The sequence below is a fragment of the Borostomias antarcticus genome (assembly GCF_949987555.1).
Source record: "Borostomias antarcticus genome assembly, chromosome: 6".
Classification (NCBI taxonomy): Eukaryota; Metazoa; Chordata; class Actinopteri; order Stomiiformes; family Stomiidae; genus Borostomias; species Borostomias antarcticus.
The window spans coordinates 5,545,562-5,557,669 of NC_140239.1; the positions used below are offsets into that span (position 1 = coordinate 5,545,562).

The following is a 12,108-nucleotide window of genomic DNA, read 5'->3' on the forward strand; positions in this document are numbered from 1 at the left end:
TCGCGGAGGCGGAGGACGACGAGGGTTTTTTCGCCGTCGATGAGGAAGAGGAGGTGGACGATGTGGACACGGGGCATGAGGTCAGCCATGGCGAGAGATTGGACTTGCCGCTTGGCCGGGACGCCTCTCTGCTGTCTTTGCCGTGCTTCGAGTGTCTGCTGTCTTTTGAGTCTCTGGCGTCTCTGCTTCGCTTGTCCCTTTCCGCACGGCCATCTCTGGAGTTCCCATCATCCCGCCTGTGTTTGGTCTCTGGACTCGCGTCTCTAGGTTTCTTCTCCTTCTTGCGTTCGGGTGAGCTGATGCTGGTGTCCACTGTAGCATCACAGCAGGGAAGGAAGAAAGTACACGGAAAATAAGAAATTAAACTGTTAAAAGTTAATGAAAATTCTTCGTCTTATCAAAACACTTTGTTGGGATAGCTCCCTATAGGTGATCGATAGGCGTTTGAAGCATCAACAGGCTATAAACTGAAAATATCTTCAGGGGTAAGGTAATGATAGCAGCGATAGTATCGATAACAGTAGGTTCTCAAAGGTTCCTGCGCCCTGACCTGGATCAGAGAACATCTGCAGAACCTCCAGGGAGTTGTCCACGTTCCACTCATGCTCCTGAAGCACTTCCCTCAGCTCCTGCAATGGAACATGGGTAAAATGAACACTACACCAAGAGACCCTCTTCTTTATGACCTAGGATCATACTGCCTGACAGCAATTATCTACATATTACAAACAGATCTCATGGCCTTGCCCTATATACATGGAAATCTTGTATATAGGGTAAATGGTACTGTACGCAAATAATCTTTCATCTAAACAAGTGAGGTAAAAAGTGTACATGGTCTCAAAACACTTTACAAAGACGTAATCTTGTGCAATGATACAGATAATCTCCCCAAATATACCAAATTATCTTTATATAATTCAGACTCTCGGTCACACGAGGTGGGAGAGGCGAGATTACCGTGACAACAAGACTCACCTCTTTATCCAGGTCTGGGAACTTCCTTTGCAGCTTCCTGACCATTGCTTCCTGTTTCTCCCAGCTAGGCTCCTCCCCTTCCCCTTCCTTGTCCGAGTCCTGAGCCTGTATCACATGAGGCAGACATACAGACGGGTAACCATGCAGTAGGGCTGGATATCGATTTGAATTTCAAGAATCGATTCGATTCCGATTCACAAGGTTCAGAATCGATTATCACGATTCGATTCGATTCAATATCGATTCGGTTAGTGTTACTAAAACCTTTTTTTTTTTTTTTTGCTGTAACCTTAATTACATGACTGCCAAGTTATGAAACACATCAATACTAGGGCTATCGATACTGATTTCCAAAAATGAATGAATGAATCATTGAATGAATGAAAAATTCATTCCTTTATTTATTCATTAAATAAAACATCGATTTTGGGATTCAGGAATTGATTCTGAATCATTTGAGGCGAGATTACCGGACGCCTCTTCTTGCTGGGCTGGACCCCGTCACTGTCCTGAGAACCACTGGACTCGTCCTGCTTCCTCTTCCTGGTAGCATCTGGACCTGCAAGGCCGCCATGACAGTAAGGGAGAGCGTTAGCCTGGCACACCAGACTCACCTTCATGGCCAAGTAGATCTACATGCACCAGGAGTCTGTCCTACAGTACATTATACAACGGTTAGTTCTGGTTCTTGATTCTGATTGGCTGGAAGCCGTGTTAAAATACTTTGTAACACACACACCTGGGACCGCATATCATTCCATTTTCAGTATTAATGCGCCTCCCATTTGATCCAATGCATTGTAGTTGTTGTTGTTGCTTGGCAACCCATTTGTTAGGGGAACTATTTTGCTCGGCGGAATTGAGGGAATGATGCTTCGCTTCCGTCGTGCCTAACAACGCCCCCTAGCTGTTATAAAATCACTATAACACACGGCCTCGAGTGGTTTATTGCTTAAATACAATACATATACAGAAGGTGGAGGCTGCAGATTAAGAGGACTGAGTTAGTAAATAGGCCCCTATTTGATAGTCATGCTTGAGTTGCACTCGGCTTTGTATCCAGCACAATGAACATAACTGTCCAGTCCCACAAGCGGAAGCTCTGGGGTAAAACCCTCCAGTGAGGTTTGAACATGAGGACCATGGGAGTGCGACAACAGTGAAGTGTTGGAACTTAACGAGTATCCCGTTACCTTCTTTGTCACCATATCTCATGAGGCACGCGGCCACAGCGCCATCCAACGTGCTCGTGCTCTCCACCACCTGAGGACAAAGACGGAGTGACGACATGCGTGTCCTTCAACACTGAGCACTGGACACAGGGCACAGGCAAGACAATGGAGACGTCCCGCTGAAGACGACAAATGGTTCTTATTCATGTGCCGTTGTTCACTGAACACAAAAGAGACACTTCTTTAGGACCTAGTAGAGTACAGTGGGGGGGGGGGGTAGTAGTACACATGCAACTGTAGGCCTTCCTGAATTGAACTAGGATACATGTAAAGGTAGGCCTTCCTGAATTGGAATCAAGCCCAGATGTACACTGACCTCCAGCACTTCCTCTTTGGTTCTCTGAGGAAAGACTTCCAGTAGCCTGGTCACTTTTTCCTCCAACTCCCTTTTTTCTTCTCTCTTCACCGGCTCCCTGGCAAACAGGAAAACATGAATACTACGCATTTGACATCCCAGATATGAAACATAAGGCTATATACTTGATGCCCAATCCAATGTGATATATCTGTGATTGTTTGTCAAATTATGTGAGGGTGGGAATAACCGTTCAGTTATTTGGAGTGCAAATATGGCAGGCATTCTTGTTAAGCAACTGCTAGTTAGACTTAAGTAATGTGACAACTATTGGGATGTATAAGCGAGAAGAAGTGCTTTGTTTGAGCTAATCTCAATTGTACTTACTTGACCTTTCTTAGGGGTTTGCACTCATCGTCAGAGTCACTGATGACATCCTCAAACACCACTCCCCGAGAATGGCCTTTCACAGGGACGCTTTTGGATGAACTGGGCACACGGGCTGCAAGGGGGGGTAGCACTAATGTTACAAATGCTGGAATAGAAAGTTGGATGTCACATGGTGATAACTAGTTACTAGGTATTAGACATATTACTAGCCGGTTGGCACCAGCCCAGGCTAACTCAGCAATCACCTGCCCTGGCTAGCTGAATGACAGATAGGCCTAGCGAGCTAGCTACCTAACGTTACCTATGTAGCTAGCTAGCTAACTGTACTGTACCACTAGCTAGCCATCATTCAGAACTAACTTGCCTGGATTGTTCTCCTTCTCCGAGTCTGGGCTTATGGAACCATTCTCAACGTTGTGCTTCTCTAGAGTCGGTGCCGTCTTGTCAAAACGAAACCTGTCTAAATTAAAAACACTCATTTTCACACGAACGAGGGAGCTAGCGAGCTAGCTGCTAGCGGTTGCACTGAGCCCTTTCTTTGTCAAGCAGCAGAGGCAGATTTTGTTATTCAATTGTATCCTGATCTTGCCGGCCGGGATTCTTGTGCTGCTGCTGACTGTTACAGGATAGCGGGATGGTGTGGGTCATACTCCTCCTGCGAGGCAACCCTTCCAACTGTCACCGCGAACTAGACGTTGCCGTTTATATCAAAACAATACGCACATTAATTTCGCTTGATATATTCCGTGCCTAACGTTTGCTAATTTGACTAAACACCAAGGCAGACAGCTATTTTCCCGCGTACTGCTACACGAAGCAAGGCAGAAACGCCAAACCTAACTACGCTGCTTATTGGACAATGCATGCCAATGGAATGGAGGATAGACCAATAGAAAGACGTGACACTGGAGAAGAGACCGGCTTCTCGTTTCCGGCACCTACATGATGTAACCATAGAAATAGCTGCTGGGCCTCTGCCTGCAAAATGCTCTAATCGGTCAATAAACCAATCAGACATGGTAAAATGTCTTTCTGAATTGATGAGGTGAAAACATAATTGATTTAACGAGGTGTCCAGAGCCTGTCACAGCTGTTTCACACCATATTTGGTTAATTGTAGCCTACAGGATGGAGAGGAACATTCACAAACCATATTAGGTCTATTTTCCAGAATCTTTGGTTCTGTTCATTTACATTTCTCAAAATGTCTAATTTCACTGAAAATGAATGTGCATGTTTCATAAATCAATAGTCTGAAAGCCACTGTATGGCCTAGTGATGGAAGCCTAGTAGCTTACTTTGAGAAAAAGATATTGAAGGCTGTACGGACTTGTGGAGAGGGTTCAATCCCCATGCCTATGGGGTCAAAGACAAACTCCAGCCAAGCATCTATAGCGCCATTACCATTTGCATTGACTAGGCCTACTAAAGCGGCAGGTTGGGCAGACCGTTGCATTGTGGATCTAAACCCCGGGATGAGCAGCTTTCCACCCCGGGTTGGAGTCGGGATGATACGACGATAAGACTGGGTGTCTGAATATCTTTCGGATATCCAAGTTAGAACCAACTTCACCTAACTATGCCAGTTGTCCATGACAACTAGCATCAAGTTCCAGGGCTATCAGAGTAGCCTATGGTTCAAAGCACCTCCATTAGGCTTCTAGCCCCACCAAGTCTAAAGATGGTGGATGTGTTATTGACCCTGGTCAAGAGCACCTACCGGTGACTGCCATGATAAGTATTAGAAGCACAGGGGGACTTTATCAGTAGGCCTATGCTGTATGATGTTTCTATATTACTGTATGGTGCCACTAGATGACGCTCTACAATGCAGCTTCCCCCTTCTGCGCAAGTGAGATCATGCCAATAGTGACCACAGGAGGGCGATACATACAAATAATCTTACCTGGGACCCCAGTCCTCACAGCCTCTGTGCGGGGAGTTTTAGCACTTCTACACTATCAGGGCTGAAAAGAACAGCTCTAAAAAACCATTCTGGCCATAGCCTATGAGAGCCCAGTGATGAGAGCATCTGACTAGTGAATGGGGTCCGCTGGCTCAAGGCAGAACCAAACGACTCGACAGTCATCGTTTACCCGATGTGCCCTTGTGCAAGGCACTTAACCCTGCTATCTCAATACAATGAAAGTCGTTTTGGATACAAGCATCTGCTTAATGGTTAAATTGTAAGACAGGTTCGGCAGCCCGCTTAAAGTGGCGAGGGAATGCGTTCCCCTCCACAGTGTCTACCTCATCCAAATATCCTCCTCCATCCTCATCCACATATCTCTGGGGCACTCTGCCCAGGAGATGTCCGTGTCTATTTGGTTTACATGGACTGATGTTTGAGCCAGGGGGTCTAGATGTTGCTACGAAGCCTTGACTGAAACCTCTGCCCTATAGCATAATCACCCTGCATACGTTAAGCCAGTCTAGTGGTAGTCAGAGCCACAGAGGGCGTACAGTCCTGGCGTGTACTAGCAACACACTATAGCGCCATTCTGACGCCACCATGTCGCCTCTCCCTATCGCTATGGAGACCCTATAACTTACACTACTGCCAACGAGACAATGGGCACACTGACACACAGTCTGATAGGGGTCGCGACCTTTCACAGCGGGAGGCCCAACCGTGGCTCCCGGTCAGGTTTTCACGGCAGTCTGCGCGACGCGACGACACATGAGCCCGCCACGGCGTTTGTGTGTGTTTGTGCGTGTTAGTGTGTGTTTGCGCGTGTTTGTGCGAGTTTTGTGTGTGTTCCTGTTTTTAACGTTGTCTTTAAGTACCAAGATTCATGTCTGGCTCTCCAGAGAAGATGGATACCCCACTGCCTCCATTGTGGCCTCAGACAATAGAATAAAAAGTTCAGCAACTACTTAATGTGAGCCTGCATCCTGTCTTGGTATCCACAGGTGTGGATCCTTGACGAGTGTCCAGGACGATGGTTGAGGCTGTGTGTGTGTGTGTGTGTGTGTGTGTGTGTGTGTGTGTGTGTGCGTGCATGTGTGTGTGTGTGTGTGTGTGAGTGTCCAGGATGGTGGTTCAGGCTGGAGACACAGGTTTTGGGGGACCGGTTAGCTTGATGAAGATATGAAGATGAATACTAGAGTTTTGTCTGTGTGTGTGTGTGTGTGTGTGTGTGAGTGTCCATGATGGTGGTTCAGGCTGGAGACACAGATTTTGGGGGCTTGATGAAGATATGAAGAGGAATACTAGAGTTGTGTCTGTGTGTGTGTGTCTGTGTGTGTGTGCGCGTGCGTGCGTCCGCGCGCGTTCGTCTCAAGGTTGACCCGGCAGCGTCTCAGCTAGCGGACTCGTCACCGTGTCTGTCACTATCCGGTCGCCATGACGCCCAACTTGGCCGAGACCCGGCGGCGGCAGGGAGCACCTTATCTCCGTGGTAACGCGTCTGGGATGTGAACCCGCCCCCGTTCCGAGAGCGCACATCGCCCCCTGTGACGACCTGACTGGGAAAATAGATAGATATCCTCTGGAAGCTAATGAATTACCATATCGCCTCTGACTGACGCTCCCAGCAGAAACCCTACTGGGAGATCCAGAGGTAGAGATATTGAGCCCCTCTCATACTCATTATGCTAATGTGTTTACTTTGGATCAGCAGAATAGCATCAGCGGTGTCATTTCAATTAGTTACGTGATTAGTGTGTTTGTATGTAGTTGATGAGTGTGTTTGTATGTAGTTGATGAGTGTGTTTGTATGTAGTTGATTAGTGTGTTTGTATGTAGTTGATTAGTGTGTTTGAAGTGGTACGTGGACATACAGGTTTACTTCTGTAGACTTTTTAAAAATGCTCCAAAAAAGTGTTATGTGGTTGTTACTGTGGTGCACCTAAAACCTTTGCTTGATGAAAGGGTTCTTAAAGATTTTTCTAGAGTTATGCCTTTATGGCAATAGGAAGCACCATTTCTTCGAAGAAAGAATACCAGAATATTCCATGGCCAATAAAACATCAGGGCTGGAAGGTGGATGAAGAATCAGGTCACCCACTGTCTAGACAAGCTCATTCAAAAGGCCACTTGGTAAATATTGCCAACCATAATACTGTCTATGCCACATTTATAAAATTAATTTTCTCAGTTTAGTTTCATATCATCGCATTGTCAGTATACCTATAGCATCTGCCCTTATTCCATGATGTCCGATATCTGGGTGACATAAATCAATCAATCGATCAATCAAAGCTTTATTTGTATAGCGCATTTCATACTCAGAGGCAACACAATGCGCTTCACAGAGAACAAGGGAGGTGGGTATACGACCCACCCCTACCTTGCTTCCAGAGGGAAGCAAAAAACCAGCATCACCCGGGGGCCAGAAAAGTGAGAAAAAATTGACCCCTCTCAACAAGGCGATCGAGCAAGCTCCTGGAGTATGTTTGTCTAACGGCTAAGAACATTTATAAAGCAATACATTACATTAAATTAAATTTTCAGAGTTAGAGAGGCCAAAAACATCAAACATCAAACATCAAACATCACACAAGTGCCTGCCTCTCCTGTATCCCACACCCACTGATGCTGCGCCGCGCCTCTGTGCGACAGGCCCCGCCCTCACGCCGGAGCGTATCCGAAGCCAGTTTAGTTTAGTCATCATTCATGTGGTTTTCCCACTGGGGGGGGGGGGAGAACAGCAGGGGAGAATTCCCCAGAGAGTCGGAGTAGTGCCGAGCAGCCCAGACCATCCACGGAGAGAGAGAGAGGAGAGAGGAGAGACACCACATGACTTATCCCCTCGCCTGACTTACAGAACATCACTCAAACTAGCGCTTTGTTACCTCGGCATTCCTCTGTACCGGCGGCCCTGCCCACGGTCTCGCCAACGACTGGGAACGAGTCTCTCTTGTGCTCGAGTCTCTCTCCTGTTTGTCTCCCTGGGTATAGTTGTTATAGTATAGTGTACTCGGTTTGCTCTCTATTGTACTGCCTCAGTATACTTATCGGTATAGATGACTTACCTCAGTCTGCTGAGTGACTCTTCTTTCCAAGGAGGAAACGGTAACACTTGGATCTCACGTACATCTGAGAAATATCAGCAATGGTTTCATCCTGTGTGTGTGTGTGTGTGTGTGTGTGTGTGTGTGTGTGTGTGTGTGTGCGTGTGCGTGTGTGTGTGGACCCTTAGGCACATTTGTGTACGTGTACGTGTGTGTGTGTGTATGATGTGTGTGTGTGTGTGTGTGTGTGTGTGTGTGTGTGTACACTTAGGCACATTTGTGTACGTATGTGTGTATGAATGTGAGTGTTTGTGTGTGTGTGTGTGTGTGTATGCTTAGGCACGTTGCGTACGTGTGTGTATGAATGTGTGTGTGTGTGTGTGTGTGTATGAAGGAGGAGGGGGTGACCGCCTGTCAGACAGACAGGGGGGGGAGAATGAAAAACTCGTTAGCGGTGTCCCTTGCCCTCTCTATTCTCTGTGCTGGCAGGCAGGGTGAGCTGACTGGGCTGGGAATGTGAGGACGGGAGCGCCCCCCTACTGGCCCAGGCTGGTGGGGCCTGTGTCTGCCCTGGGACACCTCAGCGGGGCGGCGGTGACAGCCTCAGCACTGGAGGATTGTGGGAGAGGGGGGCTGACGCTGTGGGGGCCGATGTCTGACATGACCCCTCCCAGCATGACCGTATAGCTGGGGGAGGGGTTGTGTGTTTTGTGTTTTTGTGTGTGTGTGTGTGTGTGTGTGTTTGGGTGGAAAGACAGTGTCCGTGTTTGTTTTTGTGTTTGTATGTGTTTTTGTTGCAGAAGTCTTCAGGACCAGGATAGTTGTCACGAAAGGGACTTTAGTTAAAGCTCCAAGTCTCAGTTTCTTTGTCTGTTCGTCTGTCTGTCTGTCAGTCAGTCAGTCAGTCAGTCAGTCAGTCAGTCAGTCAGTCAGTCAGTCAGTCATTCAGTCAGTCAGTCTGTCCGTCCGTCTGTCCGTCTGTCCATCTGTCTGTCCGTCCGTCAGCCTGTCTGTCTGTCTTTCTGTAGCCCACTCTTAGATAGTGTGTGATAAGCTGATACCAAAAGTGCTCTGACTCACATCGCTCTGCCCTCGGCTCTCTGCTGTGTGGTGACCTGATAGCCGCAGCCCCAATGTTGAACCCCCATTCTTGTTCCTGGAGGTGGGGAGTCAGTCTAACCATCCGTCTATCTGTCCATCTATCTGTCCATCCATCTGTGTGTGTGTGATTGTCTTGTACCAACAGACCACATCGCAAGGAAGTCCCAGAGACACACTGTCCACCTGATCATCTCTGGCTTCTCCCGTTCACAATGCCACCCTGATGGACGTGACAGCGCGACTCCTGAGTAACCGAAGCTCCCTTCTCCGCCCCCTCTCCCCCCCCCTCCCCCTCCCTCCCTCTTTCCCTCCCTCCAGATTATATATCTCCTCTTGACCTTCTCCTGCTTTCTCTACCTCCACCTCTCCCTCCCTCCCTTCTCCTCTCCCTCTAGTCTAGGTCGCGGCCACTCAGGTTAGGAATGTGATCTAAGAGGGCATTTTGCTCCTGCTTGTCCCCTACACTCACCAGCGCCCCCTCCCTCCCTCCCTCCCTCCCTCCACTCTTTTCTCTTTCTGTCCATCCCCCCTCCCTCCTTCCATCCCTCCGTCCCTATTCATTGCTTCTCACTCCTCCCTGTGCTGTGCCGTCAGTCCTGATAAGTCGCCACAAAGCCCCACTGTGTCCCCGGCCTGTCCCCTTCTCCCCCTCTCCTCCCTCTCTCTCTCTCTCTCTCTCTCCCTCTCTCTCTCTCTCTCTCTCGTCTTCGAGCAGTGGAGCGTGAGGCCCGAGAGGTGGAGACACTTATCTTTAACCACCACCCCCCTCCCTCCCTCCCTCCCTCCCTCCCTCCTCCCTGACCCTCCTCTCCTCTCAAACTGAAAAACGGGGTTTCCCTGCTCTGTGAGTGCCGCTGCTTTTAACACAGGACAATGGTGGCCATCTGAACGGTCATCCACCCCCCCCCCCCCCCCAACCACCTAGCTAACACAACCACCGTTACCCAAAATGCAATAACCCTCCCCAACGTCAGCCTCCCTACTCCCTACACCTCCTCTTCCGTGCCACACCCCAGATGTGCTCCCCTCACCCGTACCCCGCCAACCTCCTTACTCCTCCCCCACCCTGCCCATCTCTCCCCCTCATCTCTCCCCAACTCCTCTCTCTTCCATCTTTCCCTCACCTCCCTCGTTTCCTCCTTTGCAGTCCATCCACCTTTTAACCCTTGACCCCCCCCCCCCTCCCCCCCACCTCCTCCACCCACCCACCCTCCCAGGCTGAGCCCCTAATGGTCCTTGTTAGCCACTTGGCTGGCTTCTCTGATCCTCCTTATCTCAGCATCAGTGTACCAGCGAGACGGCTGAGACGCAATGTCATTGGCCCCCCGGCAAAGGTCAGGTTTTTATTCGCCCAATCGGCTGCCGCCCGATAAGACAATTTGTCGGGCAGAAATCAGAGAGGGGGCCTGGTTGGAGAGCGGTGGGGGGTGGATTCGGAGGTAACCTCAGGTGACATGGTGGTGTAGGAGGGCTGGAGGAGGCAGGCTGTCATTGGTGGTAAACCTCATTCTACTTCCTGTATTTGTACCGATACAGCTTCTAGTTTAACACCATGCTGCTACAGCTCTCCATTATGTGTCATCTAGTTGGTGACTTTGCTCCTGGTAACGGACGGCTTGTTGTGCTTCCAGACGCCTTTGGGGCGGTTATGGCTTAGGAGGTAGAGCAGGTCGTCCAACGATCGTAGGGTCAGCGGTTCGAATCCCAGCTCCTCCTGTCTCCGCGTGTCGAGGTGTCCTTGGGTAAGACACTGAACCCTAACTTGCCCCCAGTGAACAGGCCAGCATCTTGCATGGCGGCTGCTGCCATTGGTGTGTGAATGTGTGTGTGAGTGCAGACTACACACACCATTTACCCTTTCACCATCTTCTTTGGATATTACTTGTTCACTGTGGTTTTCTTTTGCTTTGTCTGTCCTCTTCAGCGTTTTATTGAAGATCTGTGACTTATCAACACTGCCTGAAAACTAACCGACAACAACATCTGCCACACAGACATAATATCAATCACATTAAAGCCGCTATAAACATAACAACGAAGATGTGAAGAGTTACTCTGACCAGGCAGCGGCTGCTAGGGTATGAGTTTGGGATGTTGACTCTTTTTTTCCCCCATCCCTACCCCGACCCTGATCTGTATGCTTTTCCACCCCTGTGCCTCCCCGCGCTGCCCACTAATCCAATCCAAGCACCCTTTCTGTGTCACCCGGGGCCTGCCGTTTTATATACGGGTGTGCCGGGTTCGGACTCCTAAGCGACGGGTTATTGCTGCGAATCAAATCTCAGGCAGGGAGCCAGGTCTGGACTGATGTGATTTCACCGTCTCTTAATCCAATAGAAATCCACCAGCCTCTCTTCTCCTCTCCACCTCTTATCCCTGCAACAAGGTGACGGCATTTTCTTTTTCATTCCTGTATTACTCGTTATTCATTTTGGAACAGGCGCTCGGTCTGGTTTTATGAAGCGAGACAGTTGTAGGGTGTCGGCCGTCGAACATCGTGCCTCCGCGTGTCTCTTGGGAGCCCGAGGAGCTGTGGGTTTGGTTCAGATTCGATAAGAGGGGGGATCTCTCTCCATGGTTCATACACAGTGGTAGAGTTGATGGTGTAGCATTGAAGGGTATTATGTGGTGTTCCGCGATGGACATGTTTGTGGGATCATTGACACCATTGCTTTCATCACAGTTTTATTAATGGTTAGTGAATGTATATATATACAGTACAGTGGCTGTATTGTGTTAAGGATTGACCATGGGATGAGGACAGAGAGGCAAACACAAAGAGACAGAGATACAGAGAGAGAGACAGAGAGAGATAAAGACAGAAAGAGAGACAGAGAGGAGAGAGAGGAAGACAGAGAGACGGAAAAACAAAGAAAGGGAGGCAGGTAAACAGACACAGAGAGAGACAGAGAGACAGAGACACACTGGGACATGGGAAGAACAGAGAGCCGTAGAGACAGTGACACAGGGGGACCGAGCAGTGTGACAGACAGAGAGAGAGAGGGGGGGGAGAGAGGAGAGAGAGAGGGGGGGGGTGGGGGGGGAGAGAGAGAGGAGAGGGGAGGGGGGGGGGGGGGAGAGGAGGGGTGGGGGGGGGAGAGAGAGAGGGGGGGGGGAGAGAGTGAGAGGGGGGGGGGGAGAACGAGAGAGTGAGAG

At 49.2% G+C, this 12,108-nt stretch overlaps 1 protein-coding gene across 1 annotated transcript in view; it reads right to left on the bottom strand.

Moving 5' to 3' along the window:
* The window catches only part of smarcad1a (SNF2 related chromatin remodeling ATPase with DExD box 1a), a gene marked incomplete at both ends in the record, with an annotated part of 19,850 nt that extends 11,322 nt beyond the window's left edge, over positions 1-8,528 (bottom strand). The window contains 8 exons of the mRNA XM_084439642.1: positions 1-312; positions 551-629; positions 979-1,083; positions 1,449-1,537; positions 2,172-2,241; positions 2,527-2,623; positions 2,893-2,994; positions 8,392-8,528. The exon at positions 1-312 is cut by the window's left edge and continues 344 nt beyond it. Of these exons, the coding sequence (XP_084295768.1) occupies positions 1-312; positions 551-629; positions 979-1,083; positions 1,449-1,537; positions 2,172-2,241; positions 2,527-2,623; positions 2,893-2,994; positions 8,392-8,528 (991 nt within the window). The remainder of the gene's footprint in view (positions 313-550; positions 630-978; positions 1,084-1,448; positions 1,538-2,171; positions 2,242-2,526; positions 2,624-2,892; positions 2,995-8,391) is intronic.
* Positions 8,529-12,108: the final 3,580 nt, after the last annotated feature.